General features: G+C 39.3%; 1 protein-coding gene across 3 annotated transcripts in view; it reads left to right on the top strand.

The window, feature by feature from the left end:
- LOC110164226 (disks large homolog 1-like) overlaps positions 1-19,067 on the top strand; it is a 406,356-nt gene that overhangs the window by 284,349 nt on the left and 102,940 nt on the right. For all 3 annotated transcript variants that reach the window (XM_055165342.1, XM_055165341.1, XM_055165340.1), the window contains 2 exons: positions 3,015-3,068; positions 16,164-16,214. In XM_055165342.1, coding sequence (XP_055021317.1) covers positions 3,015-3,068; positions 16,164-16,214 — 105 coding nt within the window. The remainder of the gene's footprint in view (positions 1-3,014; positions 3,069-16,163; positions 16,215-19,067) is intronic.

The raw sequence follows: 19,067 nt of genomic DNA, 5'->3' as shown, positions 1-19,067 counted from the left end.
CATGGGGACTTTGGTATGCAGGGACTTTAATGCTCCTGGATGTGTTAAAAACGGACACTGTGAACTGAATCTTTTTTGGGCTGTAGTCGAAACTGTTTCACCAAAGAGTCAATACTGTATTGTTCCAAAGTTCAGGTCATCAAGGGGTTTTGTCCTCTTGTAGGTTCACTTTGTGTTCACATTTTGTCCTGGTTTGATCCCAGTTTATTGATAATGAAGGCCTGCTTTGGTCCTGGTCTAGTCCTGCTTTAGATCTGGTCTAGTCCTGCTTTAGATCTGGTCTAGTCCTGCTTTAGATCTGGTCTAGTCCTGCTTTAGATCTGGTCTAGTCTTGCTGTAGATCTGGGTTTAGTCCCAATATGGTGCGTGTGCAAGTGTCCATAACGGCTCTCTCTGTCTCTGCAGACTCAGTTTTCAAAAAGTCTTGGTTTGGTCTTGGTTTAGACTTGATTGAGTCCTGTTCGCATCCTGGTTTAGTCCCAGTCTAGTCCAGGTTTTGTACCAGTTTAGTCCCAATTTGTGTGTTTTCTGTGTGTTGTTGTTGTTGTTGTTGTTTTTCATCCAAGACACCACCATCACCAACATAGTCCTAAGTGCACTATGTCATTTTTCCAGTGGAGATGTCTGCATGAAAATCTGTCTGGAATGTCCCACACTATGGCATTAAACGTATCTACAGGCCTCAGTACGATACGTTTTTCGATACAGTGCACTTTCGATTCAGTACGATTCAATATGATATATTTCAGATTGATTCGATACAGTTCAGTGAAAAAAAGGCTAAATTGTGTCTGTGATACTAAAAGTCCACTTCAGCTACGTTCAGACTGCAGCCTGAAGTGACCCAAATCAGATTTTTTTTCGCCACTGTGCTCCTGTATCTGATCTTTTAATGACAGTCTGAACGACACAGATCAGATTTTTTCAAATGTGACCCAGGACACTTGGACATGTGCTCCTAAAAACGAAACATATCTGATCTTTTGACATGCGACTTCAGGTCACATTCATCCCACGTCAGGCTCAGAGTCTCGTCAATGGAGGGAAAGCGAGCTTATGGAGTTCATTCATATTTGGGGGCATCACTGTATTCAGGCCAAATTAGAGGAGTCTTATCATTTTTGAAATGTTTGACAAAGAAATGTCTGAGCGCGGCTACAGACGGTCCTGGTTCCAATGTCAATGAAAAATAAAGAGCCTGCGAGAAAAATACAAGGAAGGTAAAGACTCAAACAAACAAAGCGGCCGTGGACGTGTAACCTGTCCATTTTCCGAAGAACTGGACCATATTTTGGGAGACAAACTCAGCGTTTCGGCAGCTTTCGTAAACACTGAGCACGCTCGCTGTGTGTAACGTCGTTGTGTCTTCCAATGCACATGCAGGACACTTTTGTGGCTTTTAAAGTTCACACTGGAGATCACACACAAGTCACATTTAATTGTAAATGTGAACGACCTCGCAAAAACATCGGATTTCACAGAAAAATCCAAATTGAGCATTAAGCCCTGCAGTCTGAACGTAGCCTAAGTCTAATAATTTTGTGCAAAGTTAACATGAAAAAATAAATTTTACTCATCAAAACAGTGAAAATGTGAACATAATTGTAGCTCTTACACAAAATAATTAAGTTAAATATACCTAAAATTACTCTTGCCAATATATCGATATAGCAGCCCACAATAGCGACACTGTATGATCAAATTAAACGATACGATATATCGATATTTCAGTATTTTGCACACCCTTAATCTACGTCCATGAAGACAAGAATGAGGCGTTAGTGAACCTTGAAATATTTCCCTGCAGAGAAGGAAATATCTTTAATTCTTTCTAGCTGTTTTTTATACTTTTTGGTAGCTTTTTACATTTTTTTTTGTAAATTTTTTGCTTGCTTATCTGCATTTGTTCACTTTCCCCGTGGCGTGTTTTGTTTGCGTTTTGGGGGGTTTATGTCCTGTAGCCCCGCCCACTTTGATCTGTAATCCTACCTGATCCCCGCTCCGGTCCCGCCCCCTTCAGAGATCAGGCGGCCAATCCTGTCGCGGCGCAGAGTGACGGACAGCTGTGAAAGGGGCCAGAGGATGAGAGAAAGATTAAAGCGCCCAGAGATACACAACAGTCTTTTATCACTGCTGACACCAACTGTGCTTTTGGTCGGACTACACGCTTTTTATGTTTTTATGGATCTGTGTGGATCTTTTCCTGGGAAAAGATTTAAGATTTCAAACTGAGATCTCTGTACTTTTGTTTAACATGTAGAAATGAAAATATTCTTTGACAGTTTAGGAGTTTGCTAGTCTTTTTTTAGACCACAAGTATGTAAAAAAAAATGACTTTTTGCGGCGTTTAGTTACAATAATTACTTTTTGTACACAGTGTTTTTTAAAATTTGCAAATTCCTGGCAAATTTTAAATCATTCTTTGCTTGGTTATGCATTGGAATAAGTGTTTTTTGCCTTTTAATTCAGTTTTGCTTCATTTAGACCGAATCGAGAATCGTTTTGGACAGTTCAGTGAGGTTCATTTGGGTTTCTGATCATTTCTTTTTTTCCAGACCAAGGTTTATTTTGGTTTCATACTTGACTGGTGTTCCTCAGTGTAATTTTTAATTTTTAATTTTACTTACTTAGGCTCTGATTACGACGTTAATATCTTATCTTATCTCATTTTTCGAGCCAGTAAACTATGTTAGAACACAATAAGCGAATCAGCGTGTGCATTCAGTGTTGCCATGTTGTGAATATTTTCAGTTTTTTGGCATATTTTTGGCCAATTCTGCTTAAATATTAAGAGCAGATGGTGGTCGGGATGGCTTCAGTGTGGAATACCCAAGGTTTCCATAGTGACGCTTGAGCACCGTATCATGCGATGTTCCTCAGTGCAAAGTGTTAATCTTTAGCATCATGCTGTATCAGAACATGAGACGAGTAAGTGCACGAGTTTGGAAAGTAAATATGAAATTTCCAAGCTGTTTAAATGAACTTTTTGTGTGTTTTTTTGTTTTGTTTTACAGGCCAACCCTCCTCCAGTCGTGGTCAACACAGACAGCGTAGAAACACCCCCATATGTGAGTACTGACTTGTATTCTTGTGGTTTAAAGGCGCATGCATAGTGTAACTTTTCTGGTGGAGGGTCCGTCACCCGCTTGTTTCTACGGGAAATGTCGTTGCTCTGCCTGGAATATTCCACAGCGTGACATTAAACAGCTCTACCTTACATTTATTCAATTACATGTGGTTTTATAGCTCGAAATACCTAGAAAAACAGACATTCTGACTGTGAGCGGGGGTCGCCTCTCCACAGATCTGACCTGTAACTTAGTCTGGTTTAGTTTCCATGAAGGCAAGGCAAGGCAAGTTTATTTGTATAGCACAATTCGTACACAAAGTAATTCAAAGTGCTTTACAGGATAAGAAATACATTAAAATCACAATAAAACCAAATCAAAATATAAATAATCATAAAGATTAAAATTAAAAAAGAGAGACATAAATTTGAGAGAAGTTATAAAGGTTTAATACCATACTGTGAAACATTCAAGACAAAGCAATAACGTCTCCATGGATAAAAGCATTTGACGGACCCTCCACCAGAAAAGTTACACAATGCACTTTTAAATTACCGTAAATTCCGGACTATAAGGCGCAACTTTTTTCTCACACTTTGAACCCTTGTCAGGGAATTTACCCCGACCTCAAATATTAAAGAACACGCCAGGGACACAGTGGTTGGTTTTACTTGCGCAAGGACTAAGAGAGAGCTCTGCCTGTCGCAAGGAGTAGGAGAGAGCTGCCTGTCTCATCCTAACTGAAGCTCTCTTCTCTCCATCGGCCTTTTATTGTAGAGCACACAATTAGCATACAGTAGGTTACTTTGAATACAGTACCTATTGTTCACATGTTGTCTCATGACTGACAAGCTTCCACTGACACAGCCCCATTATACACAGGTTTCACATTCCAGGTAGTAGAGCCTCTAGCAATACCCCAGAGTTCTGTGTTAACCTCATGATGTTTACCATTACTATTTGTTTCTCCCGGTACATTATCTTTAATGAGTCAGCCGATGCATCAGCAAGATCACCTGATACAGCTTGAACGCAACAAGACAAGTAAAACAAAAAGAACTTATACTACATCATGATTGCCTTTACATGAGAAATGCTTATAACATAAAAATTCTCTAACAACCCTGCAGTTAATAAAACGGTGTGGCGAATATATGGATGGATTCTTTGTTTGGCACATTGTCCGTTCATATAAACGGTCTATGGTTTGGAAACACAGCGGATACGAGGAGCCTGAGTGCAGAAAACGTCACTGTTTGTGCAATTTACACATGGATCTAGAGTTAACATGAAGTTGCTACACTAGTTAGAGTCAGCACACTCAAATATTTCATCGCCGTGTGATAAAATAAGTTATGACACTAAATGAAAATTAGTGAGGAGGATACGTCTTACCCGTCTGCGTAAATGACGAGAAGAAACGTCTCAAACATCAGTAGCCGCACATCCACTCATGCCTGATTGACACAACTAGCCCCGCCCCCGAGAGAGTCTGAAATCTGCTGAAATCCTCCAAGACACTGACATGATACAAACAGAGACTCTTTCTGCAGGAGACATGCGCAGGAGAGAGACGGAGATGATGAGCCGAGGAAGATGCTCATTTGATTGTGTTTTGAACAGTTATTCTGCGCTTCATACACACACCCTCCTTATGGAAAACACACGAAGAAATGCAGATGATGCAGCTTTTAAGTTAAAGTCAATTGATGTGACTGTGGAAAAAGTAAATCGAGCTGCTGCACGTGAGCTCGGCATCAGTGAGTCAATGGTGAAATTTTGGCGACGGCAGTTTAACGAACTGACTCAATGCAAAAAGACGACAAAAACTTTCAGAGGCGATAAAAGCAGACGCCCGAACTTGAAAACGTTCTTGAAGATGTGGACAACTGCCGCTTATATTCAGGTGCGGCCTATATATGTACAATTTGAAAATTTAGTTAAAATTTAGTTGATGCGGCTTATATTCAGGTGCGCTCAAGAATCCGGAAAATACAGTAAATATTTGTGCTTTGAGTTATTAAAAAAAGATGGAATAAAGAGTAGGCTGTTAACACACCTGTATTTAGGGAAAAATGTGTTAGGTTGTGCAACATTCTGTTCTGGTGATTAGATCGTTATGTAACTGTTAACTGATTTAATAGGTCGATATTTGCACTTCACATTTATACTCTACTTTAATTCCAATATTCTTAAAGAGCTCATCTTCTGATCCATGTTATAATGTTCTTCCCTCTTTGTGAAAGTGTTTTGTTTCATTCATACATGTTTAACACAGAAGCCTTGCATATTTAAGTTGATTTTTATTTATTTTTTTTGTCATACGGAAAACACTCAGAAGTTTTTCACTGTGTTTTTAAACTCCACACACTTTCACTAGAATCATTTGGATAATTTCAGCCCTGTAATTGCCAATATCTCCTGAACTAAAAGTAAAAGGTAACTACCATGACATGACATCACAAGGTGGAGCAGAGCATTTTGAGCTTTACAGATGTAGACAGAGTAGTAATAAAGAGTTACTCAAACATGTGTGAATGAAACAAAACACAACTCCAGATATGTTTTTGAGGAGGAAACAACATTCTTTCGTGGCTTTAAAGGGACAGTACAGAATTTTGGACATAGGGCCATAGTTAGCCTGCCACTAAAAACAGTCTTACCCACTCCACAAAACACCCGAAGCAAATCTTTTATTACACCAAACTGTCCATGTGAATGTCTGTGTTGATAGAATAATTTTAGAAGTAAAACCAACCTTGCATTTGAAGGATTTATGTCTGAGCAGCAGCAGTGAGTTGTACTTCCTGATAGAAACCCTGGCAGCGGCGGACTGATATATGAGAAAATAGTCCCTCAACATGCGACGATTCATGCGATGCAAGGTTATTTTTGTTTCAAACATTATTCTATTAACACAGACATTTACATGGGCAGTCTGGTGTAATAATAGATTTGCTTCGGGTGTTTTGTGGAGTGGGTAAGACTGTTTTTAGTGGCAGGATAACTATGGCCATTGACATGCACTAGCCTAGCACCAGTGACCTCTGCAAATACAAGGACTGGATGGAATATTTTAAAAAGTGTCTCCACACATCTCCAACACTCTGGCTCAGTAGAAAATGAGGCCCTATGTCCAAAATTCCAGACTGTCCCTTTAAATGTATCAGTGGTTGGTACAGTTGTAGAGCAGTACCCTGTTGTCATTTTAACAACAAGTATTTCTACCACTATTACCTCAGTAACATCACATTTTAATGTAAATACAGAATGAATGTTCCAAGCCTTGTCTAGTACAGCAACTCTGTCCAAACTACGTAAAATGGACCATCTTCATGATCCACTGTTTTGACCATCAGCCTGTGGCCCTCCGCTCTGAATATGTTTCTATATTTGGCTGCAGTGAAAGCTTTGGACGCCTCTGATATACTCATTCATTTAGTTTAATGTGAAGTAAATCAAATCTGCCATAGACAAGAAAATAAAAAATAAAAATAGTGAAAGTTATAATATTATTCAAACAGGTCTGACTTTTATTCATCTTCCGAACAATTACTGTAAGCACTTCTTCTCTGTGCAGACTAATGAATGAAAGCTGTAGTGAAGTAAACCCACATGTTTGTCTCTGCAGCTCCTAAACCAATCACATCACCATTCAGATACTTGTTATAATCATGTTTACAGTGACATGAGGGTGTGACACATGTTCCACACACACAGACATGTTTCATACCATTTATTTATTAGCTCTGAGTTTCTATAATCTGCCTTTGACCTTCTCCATATGAGGCTCAGTCACTGTCTTTTTACAACTCGGTCAAAACATATTTTACGGTTTGATTTATCTGTTCATTCACCCGCCTCAGGCCCATAGTGTCATAGGAAGTGGTCTTTAATCGTGTACAAACATTGATTCAAATGTACAAATCGAGCTTTTCTACAGATAAAAAAGTGGTTCTACTTTGGCTGCATTTGATAATACTAGCAATTGCTATTTCCTTAGACTGTTAAACTGCATTAAAAAGTATTGGTTAGAGTAAATACTTATGGAAAAATAATTATTATATTATATTTTATTCCTACTTATTTTGAATTTCCTTTTACCTTTTTTATATTGTTTACTCTTTATTATTGTAATATATTGTGATGCATGAGCTGTTGTGTCCAAGTCATTTTCCTTGTGGATCAATGAAGTTTGTCTAAGGCTACGTTTATATGATGACGGTCTGAACAGAAGATCCAAAAGTGGCGTCGCTTCAGTGTTTTCAGGAGAAAATCTGCGCGCATACGGTGACGCAAAAGTGTGTGGAATTGGATTGTGTTTGCATGCCAGGCGGCTCGGTGGTGACTCTAGGTGATGATGTATGTGATGTAAACGTGTACGCGACGTGAGCAGATCTGACTAGAGTTTTGCGTCCTGGGCAGTGTAGACAGAAACTCTACGGCGAAGCGTATTCAACTTTTCCACTCTGGAGGGTGGTTACAAATTTTTGCGTTTTTAAGCCCCAAAAACGCTGTCACCGTCTAAACAAAAGGCAATTCTGATAAAATATTATGTCTTTTTTTACCCGCAAGCATTCTCGTGTAAACAGGCCCTTGGTCCAATGATCCGCCGCTATGTTACTCCAGATGTCTTTTGTGCGAACGCGTTGTGAATTAAACTGGTTAACCCTCTCCAGGCAGGCGTTGCAGATTTGCAACAGCTAAATGCCAATTACCTACTTACTCCACATCTATATTTTATGAGCTTTTTTTACTCTGGAGCCTTTTCTCCCATCCATGCTGATAAACGTGGACGATGCAGACTGTGCAAGAATGGCTCCACACAAACGGCCTGCCAGAAGTGCAAAGTACTTTTGTTGTTTACAAAGGATAAAAAAATTTTCTTGGAGCACCACACGAAAAAGTGATGTTGTTCTGCCACTGTAAAGCTGTTACACTGTGCTTTATGTTTTCATTGTTATGAAAAGTGGTTTACACATAAAATTAGTGTTCATATCATTTTCAGTCTTCAGTGTTAATTTACCACACCGGACCAATACTGCAAATCTGCAGCATCCCAGAACACACTGGATGTGAAGGTATCTCTCAAAAAAAAAAAAGAAGTCAGGATTGTATATTACTACCCCATATGATCATTTTCCCCATATATCAGATTTTTTCCTGTTACTAAAATTAAAATTTGAGCCTGAGAGGGTTAATGGGGATAAAGTGGCCAAAAAGACACAGAAACTACAGAGAAAAGTTTGAAAAGCAACATTTTATTTTGTGGGCAAATCCTGATTAGACTTTATTTTTTAGGAACTTTTTAATTCTTGAAATTTTGTGTAATTTTTGTACTTTCTAAATTAAGCTGTTGATCCAATGTGGTAAACATTTTCTTACATGCGTTTTTCATAGTTGATAGCAATTAGAGGAGTTAAATTGCTGGGTTTCAGAAGGGCCCATAATATTCAATACAGATGGTACAGTAAGTAGAGGTTGGCACGGGACAGAATTTTCAGTCCCACTCCCGCACCCGTCCGCACCCGCAAAGAATTATAATTTTCATTCCCGCTCCTGCCCGCATCTGCGATATTTTGTCTCGCTCCTGCCCGCAAATCCCGCAAGATGGGGATGTTTGCTTTCTTATGCTCTATCAAACACAGAGAAGTGGAAAGGAATTGTCCAAAATGTGCACGAGATTAGAGCACATATGCACATTTAGGCTGCTTCAAATGTTTTTATTAATGCCAAATAAAATATCCAGCACAAATTATGCACGATAGGCTTACAGTCATCATTTGTATATTTTACTTTACACTCATATTTAGTTTGCGGGACTGCAGTTTATCATCCCACCCGCTCGCTCCCACGATATGCAGTCCCGCAATGAGCTTTCAAAATGTGTCCCGCGCCGCACTGTTTTGCGTCGGGTCCCGCGGGTGCAGGGCTCTAGATGATCCTGGTGGTGCGAGCCTTATCTCATCAGGCAGGTCGTTCCAAAGCCTAGGCCCGGACTGAAAAGGCTCCATCACCTTCGTATGGAGCGTGGAACAACCACAGAGACCTGCCTGAGGATCTGCGGCTGCGGAAGGCTCGTACGGGGTTAAAAGTTTTGAAATGTAACTCGGTGCAAGACAACTTGGTGATGGAACAATAAAAACACAACATTGCGAATTAAGATGGTAATGGGGATCAAGTGGCCAAAAAGACACAGAAACTAAAGAAAAACGTTTGAAAAGCAACATTTTATCTTATGGACAAATCCTGATAAGATTTTTTATTTTTTTTTACCAACTTTTTAATGATAGAAATTGTGTGTGTCATTTGGTAAATATTTATCTGTGATTGGTAGTAATTAATGGAATCACATTGCTGGGTTTCAGATGACATTAGAATATTTTATAGGTTGATAATATTCAAAACAGTTGGTACAGTGAGTTCTTGGGCCTAGTCTTAAAGGTGCACTCTGTAACTTTTTGGTTGTGGGTCCGTCACCTGCTTGTTTCTATGGACATGTCATTGCTTTACTTCGACTAATCCCATAGTATGACATTAACCAGCTCTACCTTACATGTATTCAATTTCAGGTTTTAATGCCATACTGAAAAAACATTCCAGACAAAGCAAACAACATCTCAGAGAAAAGCGTTTGATGGAACTTCCACCAGAAAAGTTACAGATATTTAATGGTGAAGAACAATGTACCATATTTTCCGGGCTATAGGGCGCGGTCTTAAGCTTCCAACCCCATCAAAAAACGACTGCGCGCCCCACAATCCAGAGCGCCCTATACACGAATCCACTCGGGGGTCCCAGCACGACTTCAGTAAACTACAAAGCTGCACCACCCACAGAACACACAAACACACACGGAGCAGACAGCGACCGCACAGCGAAAAACACCCACAGACACACTCATCACTCCACGCCGACGAGGAACGGAACGGAGGAACGAACCGAAAAAGCGAGCGCAACTGTGCCACTTCTAGACACAACTGAACAACTGAGTCACTGCGAACACGCCGACAATCCAGCGATCCCAGACAGCTCCCTCCCTACACGCCACAACTGAACAAAGCCCAGAGTCACCGTGAACGCAACAAACAAACAAAACCACTCACCCATCACACTCTTGTGTTTCTTTTAAAGTCCGTTGCGGTTTATATGTTAAACATTTTTGAAAATAGACCATTCTATGACACTGCAATTTATAATCCAGAGTGCCTAATAGTGCGGAAAATACAGTAATCAATAGAAAAACTCACGGCAAACAAACAAACAAACAAAACAGAAAACGCACACCAAAGTTCTTGTAGAGGTGCAAATGTTTTGGCGTTTCTGCAAAAATCTTTCGTCAGACCTTTTTTTTTTGCTTTGGACCACAGTTGCATCACATTTTAGAGTCTGAGAACCACCAGTGGCATCATTACACCTGATTTGGACTCACATATTGCTGTATTAAAACATGTTTATTACTCAAATTTATCATATGCACAATACAGTCTAGTGCGGTTTTGCTCTTTTTCCCCAGACCGGGCTCCGTATGTGCGCCTGTAATATGTGACAGTCCAATCTGGAATAATCTGACTGAGATTAGAGCTCGGGATTAGGACAGGCCTGAGGGACCACTGACCCACTGCAGCCTGCTCCACCGCACAACCACACAAACACACACAGACACAAACACACACACACACAGACACATAACACAGACTTCACTTTGGTCCATCTCTGATCACAGACAAACCGCTCCCAAACCGCTCTGTGTAACTTTTCTGGTACAGGGTCCGACATCTGCTTGTTTTTGCGTCGCCCTGAATGTTCCGCAGTATTGCATTAGACCTGTTTATCTTGCCTTGATACAATTACGTGCATGTGTATGTTGTGTGTGCTCCAAAATACTCACGTATTCTTCCCGTGAGCGGGGTCGCCTCTCCACAGATCTAACCTGTACCTTTGCCTCGTTGTGGCATCTGCTTGTCTCCATGAATATAGACACGTTTAATGCCGTACTGTGGAACTTTCAAAGCAAAGCAATAACATCTCCATAGAGTCAGTCAGTCAGGTAGTGGACAGTTGTGGACTATTCAAGATTAATAGTTAAGTCCCAGTAAATAGTTCATAGTAGAGCTGCTCGATTATGGAAAAAATCATTATTGCGATTATTTTCATCAATATTAAAATCATAATTATTCAAACAATTATTTTATTAGTTGCATGATTCATTTATTCTTCTCTCTCTCAAAAAAACAAACAAAAAACCCACTTTGTTTTTGATAATTTACACAAAACTTTCAAATTAAAAATATAGGCTACAACTATCTACCTTTTGCAGTTTTGCCATGTATAAAACATAAAAAGAATAAAATATACTTTCAACATGAAATGAGTCATAGAAAAACATAAATGTATCCAAAATAAACCATATATGCAGCTGTTCTACAATCTCTATATTAAAAAAAATAATAAATATACTTATTTATATTAAAAATATCCCAAAATAAACTTTAATAAGCTTTAGGGGGCACTCACACTAGGACTTTAGATCCGTGCTGCGCTCAAGCACGACTGCGTAAGGTTCTATGTTCCGCACTGCCGATGATGTCGCCCCCTGGTCCTGAATTTCGCCGGCACATAAATCGTTTCAACTCGATTATATGAGTTTGGAGATCGTTTGACACGCAAATCTAAATCTTGATCAAAATTCAGTTAATTGCAGTTTTAGTTAATAGTTCTGCTGATCAAACTGTATTGTGGGGCTCAATGTTTATTATTTATCATGTATAATTTTTCTTTGCACTATGTTCTTTTATTTCTTGTTGTACATCAACAATTTGAGCTGTTGAGGAACTTATTATACAAAGTAACTAATAGTAATAGATGGAGATTGGATGAGACGCAATTAAGACGAGATGAGATACAAGATGGAGTCCAAGAGAATGAGACAAGATGAGATTTTAACATAGTTCCTAGTATATACATTTCACGATACAGTTTCCAATTTTGCCCTCAAATTTTTTATTTTATTTGATTTCATATTTTTGTTTCCATTCCTGCACAGCTTTTCGGAACTGTAAGACACTGATGTCAAGTTTTATTGTCCAATCCAAATGTAAACACTGTAAACAAAAATCTCACGCAATCATTTTTTCTCACATGTGCATGATCTTGTGGCAACTTTGTCACACGAGATCTTGTGGCACGAGATCTTGTACCATCCATAGTGATAGAAATGGTGATCGAGCAGTTGTCTCCAATTTTGTGCATTATTCTCTCACTCCACACACAGTGGTGGTTAAATACTATTATAGCCACAGTTACGCTGGGACAGACACAAGGCTGCCAGTTTGCGCCATCAGCTCCTTCGACTACCCCACCAACATTCACACACACAGTATTGTAGTGCGTAGGGCACCAAGTGCTTGCTACCCCATAGGACCAGGGTCATTCGTCACAGGCGTTTCCGACCCTCACTTTCGCTGGCATGGGGTGAGACACATGCATCTGTTTGTAGGGCGTCCGGATGGCAAGCAAACTACAGCTCTGCACGCACACACCACATACATAAGCAAGTTATGTAAAGTGTTTGCTCAGAGCCTTTACTATGTCAGAGCTACTTGCTACTTCACTATGTCACCTGGTTCTTCCCGTGGTCTGCCATCGACCGAAGTATTAACCAGGCCCAGCCCTGTCTCACTTCTGAGATCTGGTGATCAGACATCGTCAGTGTGGGACGTCCTAGATTTGTCTAAAGTCTCAAAAATCAGACACTGATCGATACTAAAACTGGAACTCAAAACTAGATACTAATTTAAAGGGCCCATCTCATGCAAAATCAACTTTTTAGAGTTTCTACCTTCTAAGAGTGATTCGTGAGCCATGTATATGTCGCTGAAGTGGTTTTTAGATTGATTCGGCGTTTTTTTTTAACAAATTGCAACGTATTTCTGCCACCCTCCCACGTGACAACAAACTAAAGCTGCTACAAGGATGACGCGGCAGATACACCTATGACACGTTTGACGTAGCAGAAAGAGCTTCGCACCTGCCGCCCTCCCCCGCTCCACCGCCTCCGCCCCGCCTCCACCCCACATCGTCTGACAATTCCCACATGAACACCTAAACAAAAGCGACAGGATAAGCTCATTGTTCTACACTGCAGTGAACAGGATATAATAAGTTGATCTACTAGTGTTTATTAATACTTTACCAATCAGTAATGTTCAGCTGATGTGGACGCGTGGTGCTTGAGCTTCGTGCTCCTCAAAGTCCTCGTCCGATTCTGGGTCCAACACATGCGGCTGAACGCGCTGTATCTCCATGATGAATAAAAGTTTATTCCTGCCACTATCAGGGTGCACGTCTGTCTCCCCCTCCCTCCCTGAGATGGGCGGAGGAAGGGCGGCTCACTCAGAGCCTACGCCACGTTTGTGCTTTTCTCAGGACGGGGGGGCAGGAGCAATAGTCGGTCTTTCATAGTTCCTAAGATTTCATAACTATTGTGTCATGGATGTTCCAAAACCCAGATTGTGCTTGTATATGAGCAGAAGATACAATGTGAAAAGAGTTATTTTGCATGAGATGGGCCCTTTAAGCAAGTATCAATACTACTGAAAAAAAAATTGCGTAACTGGATATTGTAATATGTGTTATAATGTTGTTATCTGCTCAAAAACATGTTTGAGTAATCCTCTTCCACCTTGTGATGTCATGAAGTGGTAGTTGAGTCAAGTTAACAGCTCCCTTTCCCTTTTGTTCAGCAGAGATTGACAATTTCAAGGCTGAACTTATTGACTAGTGAAGGTGTGTGGAGTTTAAAAACGCAGTGGAGCTCTCCCTGTATTACCACATGACATCACAAGGTAGAACAGGGTTTTCAGTTTGAGAGAAGAATTCAACTTAAATATACCAGATTTGTGTGTTAAACATGTGTGAATGAAACAAAACACAACTCCAGGTCTGTTTGTGATAGGGCTGGTATCATTAAGAAGTTGCCGATACGATACATACCTCGATACACAGACCACAATACGATACATACCTCGATACAGTGCACTTTTGATTTGATATGATATATTTCAAATCGATTCGATACAGTTCAATAAAAAAATAAAGGCTAAATCGTGGCTGTGATACCAAAAGTCTTTGTTAAACCACTTCTTGTGCAAAGTTCATATGAAACACAAACATTTTAATCCTCAAAACAGTGAAAATGTCAAATGTGTCGCATAAATGAGTTTCCTTTCACTCCACAAGCAACAAAACTGTAGCTGTAACAAAATAATTTAGTAAAACACACCTAAAAATACTCTTGGTGATATATATCGATACAGTAGCCCACGATATCAATACTGTATCATCACATTAAACGATACGATATATATCGATATTCCGATATTTTTGCACACCCCTAGTTTGTGATGAGGAAACTACATTAGAACATAAATCAGAAAATATATGGGCCCTTTCATTTATTTTTTTTACATTACATTTCATTCAGAAGAGTCTTGGATTATTATTATTATTCACATTATTCTGTCATAAAATGCGTTCTCATGACAAACCCCGTGTGTGTGTGTGGGGCGGGTGCAGACTGGATTGAACTCTCTCGGGGTTAAAGGGCAGCCTAAGCCTCTCAGGGACGTCAGCGCGCCGTATGACATCACAATGACATCATCACACCGTCATTAAGACCCTAATCCACGCGCGTCATTCATAACACACACCGACCCGTCTGAGCGTTTGGTCAAATATAGAAACTCGGTCGTCATAGCGATTAATGACAAGAATTTAAATTATGATTTTTTTTGGAGTCATTTTAAACATGTTGAGATGCATTAGGTGCACTGTGTAACTTTTCTGGTGGAGGGTTCGTCAAGATGTTATTGCTTTGTCCTGAATGTTTCACAGTATGGCATTAAACCTTTCTATCTCCATGGAGACCAAACCAGATCGAGTTACAGGTCAGATCTGTGGAGAGGCGACCCGGCTCACAGTCAGATTGCCTGTTTTTCTAGGTATTTTTCAGCGATAAAATCACCTGTAATTGAATAAATGTAAAGTAGAGCTGTTTAATGTCACACTGTGGAACATTCCCTCAACCAAAAAGTTACTCAGTGCACCTTTAACGGAGAGAAGACTGAAATATTAATGTGTAATGTAAACTTATACAAGAATCACATGCTTTTTAGAATATGTTTGCAGAGGTCTAAATGACATTAACAGGTTTTAAAAAATAAGATGTGACATATTTATTGCATTTGTTTATTTATTGGGATGCTGCATATGAACAAACATCTGTAATTACAGTGTAAATATGCCAGATTATAGCAAATAAGATCATTTCCATCTGCTGTCCTTATAGGCAGGTGACACAGAGAACAAATACACAATACAAAAACACAGTCCCTCAGTCGTCCAGGTAGAATCCAGGGCAAAAGGAGAAATTCAATTTGTCAACTGGACAAAAGTTTATTTTGGTTGAATATGTTTCACAGCTCATCCAAGATGCTGCTTCAGTTCTGGTCAGACGCTGGTGAACTTGCACTTGTCATAGAATGTGACCCCACACTCCAAGTTCAACAGGCCAAGCAAACTAACAGAAACTGTAAACAAGTGTGTGTGTTAGTTTCAGAGTAGTTTCAGTGTCGTGAGCGCCCCCTTCAGGCAGATATAAGTCAGTGTCCTCCAGTGTCTGACCAAAACTGAAGCAGCAGCTTGGGTGAACTGCCAAACATATTCAACCAAATTAAGCTTTTGTCCAGTTGACAAATTGAATTTCTTTTTTTGCTACAGTTACACAGAAACATAATGCAGAACAGCAAAAGTCTAGATTAGAAGTGTTCACAGACTTGGTTCTCATTCATCCACAGTTTAAGTTGCAGTTTGAAAGTAGACAGAGATGGACTTTCTCAGTAATTGTTTATGTTGTCGTGCATTCGTGCGTTGAGTCTTGCCTCTGTAATTGTCAATAAAGAAATGAAAACACAGAATACTAATGGAGTAATTGTTAATTGTTAATGTAAAATAAAGTAACATAATAATGGAAATAAAAATATATATAATGAGGTGCCTATATTTCTCTTATAAATTGTGTTTGTGTGTGTGCAGGTGAATGGAACAGAAGCAGACTACGAGTATGAAGAAATCACTCTGGAGCGGGTAAGACATCACACACAGCTGTCAGGGTAACAGGAGTAGAACATGGTGAGGTGTTTCACATCCACATCGCGCTGAAAGATTCAAGTTTCATAGCTGATTTTTTTCAAGACAAGTTTATTTGTATAGCACAATTTGTACAAAGAAATCAAAAAACATAAATAATCATAAAAAAAATAAAATATGCACAACTAAACCGAACCAGTTTGAGTTTGGATTTAAACAGGTTTTAGCTGCAAAAAACTGAAACACTGACTCCCCATGTTTAGTCCTGACTCTCATCACAGAAGAATTAACTTTTTTTTCACCAATTACAAATTCTGATTGTGTTGTTGAAACAAACAATCAGAATCAGAATGTGTAACTCTATGAATTTAAAGTTTAAATGACCAAAAAATGACTGGGAGTTTCTAAAAGGCTCAAGAATTTCAGGCTTTCTACTGCAGACAGTATCAGACAAACTGGCAGTGGAGAGGCCTTTTCCAAACGACTCCCTTCTCTTCGCCTTAACACTCGCTTTGCACGTTCTCGTGAAGTAAGTGCTGGCCAAAATGATCCAGCACAAAGGAAGAAGGAAGTTTTAGGTAGTGTCATAGTACTTGAGACTGGTCTTGGTCTCGAGACCAGCCTTGAAACTGTTTTTTTACCGTCTTGCAGAGGTAGGACCAAGACTTTGTTTTGGAAGCCTCAAGTAAGTCTCAAGTCTCTGACCTCAAGTCCGAGTTAAGTCCCAAGTCAAATGCAGGCAGGTCCAAGTCGACTGCTTTGAACTTTAAGTCATTTCAAGTCTTTAAACCAAAATACCAAATAAAGCTTAGTTTTTTGCAGTTTATATGACTTTTAAGATAAATTGTACTTAAAAAAAACATAGTATATTCATATAAGAGTATTTCTAGAGTATGTAAGAGTTGTAGAAATTAATTTAGTTAATATTTCCTTTTTAATTGTCTTGATAAGAACTTAGAGTGAATCATTATGGTCAGAATAGAAAGAATTCAGATTTAAAAATGCTTCAAGTCTTCTCAAGTCACAGGCCTCAAGTCCAAGTTGAGTCCCAAGTCTTAGTCCATTTTATCAAGTCAAGCCTCAAGTCCTAAAAAATAGTGACTCAATAGTGACTTGAGTCACCTTTCACTAAAAAGGGGGCACAGGGTCTTTTAGTGCAGAACAGTTTGCTTGGCTTATTTTAATCTTAAGTAAACATTTATCAGATAAAATGGAGATAGATTTATAAAAACATTGATATAAATGTGCCAAAATAACTATAAATATAAAATACAAATAAATGTAGAAAATGACAAAATGGTCTTGATTTGGTCTCGACGGGCCGTGGTCTTGGTCTTGTCTCAGTCTCGATCTTTGAAAGTCTTGGTCTTGTCCTGGTCTTGGGACCCTGTGCTCTCAGACTGGTGTTGGTCTCGATTAGTGCGCTCTTGTCTACAACACTAGTTTTAGGTTTATGTAGAAATCTAAGCGTCCTCATTTAGACATTAGGGAAGTAAACTGAACTCCAGAAGAAGTTGGAAATTAAACAAAACACAACTCCAGGTCTGTTTGTGATGAGGAAACAACATGATAACAGAGATGATAAAATAGTGTAACATGGGCTCTTTAACAGACACAGAGGAGACACACAGAGGCGTAAGGAGAGGGGGAGCAGGAGGAGGAGAGAGCAGCACATCCTAGTCCCTCATGACACTAACTACATTTGCAAAGCTTTGACCTATTGTGCAACACATTTTTCACTATTATTTCTGTAGGATCTAAAGCAGGCTTTGTTACTCAACTGGATGACAGTCTGAGTTCTGGTGGTGTCCTGTCTCTACCTCTTCTGACTCCCTCTCTCTCTCTCTCTCCATCTTTCCTCTCCTCCTCTCCTCCTTTCCTCCTCTATTATCTCCCCTCTGTGTTCTCTGTGTTTTGACCTCAGGCTCAGCGCTCTGTCTTCAGTCTCTTTTCTGCTCTGACCTGGTTCTGTCTGCTCCACTGGCTCCGCTCTATCGCACTCACACACACACTCAAACACACACACACACACACCAACAATGCTACAACTCTTTAAAAACTACAAACTGTTGTTATTTACATCATGTGTTTTGGTATCAAATTATTAGAAGATAAAATATTTATAGTTTGAATAAATCTTCAAACTGATGTATTGACTTCATCTTAAATAGACAAACAGGAGCCACACTAACTCTATAGGATGTGAACTACAATAATCTATTATGTGATTACTTAATGGTCCAGTTTGAGTTTTAAGTCGTGTTATAAAGCTGTTACCTCATCAAAACGTATCTGTTCTATTTTATTCACACTTTATTATTAATCCTAGGACCCGAACTCTTGTGGCTTTATTGATTTCTCTTTGTTATTTGGACCTGATGAGTGCAAAAACAAAGAATTATGTTTTTTTATATTTTTATATGTCCACATATGATATATAAAACATTCATTTTATGTTTTAATCATTTTGATGGAAAACAATAAAGTCACAGTTGAATAATGATTTGCAAAAACTAACAACACAAAATGTGTTGATGTGGACACCAGGTCCTAGGAGGCTACTCTGTCTTCATCAATAAAGCAAAATGCTTTGTTCCACCTTGTGATGTCATGCAGTGATAACTTTTACCTTTAGTTCAGTAGAGATTGGAAATTCCAGATCTGAAATTTTCCAGGTAATTCTAGTGGTGTGTGGAGTTTAACCCTTCCAGCCCGACTGTATCGTATACTACACCAGCGCACATGTTTAACACAACCACATAACTTTCCATAAAAGATAGAAAATTACTTTTTTTCCTTGCAAATCTGACAGTTGCTGCTTTCTGAGCATATTTCCAGCATTATCCTGCG

Source organism: Boleophthalmus pectinirostris, unplaced genomic scaffold, assembly GCF_026225935.1.
Source record: "Boleophthalmus pectinirostris isolate CB_2022bp ecotype Guang Dong unplaced genomic scaffold, ASM2622593v1 HiC_scaffold_7, whole genome shotgun sequence".
NCBI lineage: Eukaryota > Metazoa > Chordata > Actinopteri > Gobiiformes > Gobiidae > Boleophthalmus > Boleophthalmus pectinirostris.
Note: the sequence above shows the minus strand (reverse complement) of the source record. Positions and strands in the feature narration are given on the sequence as shown.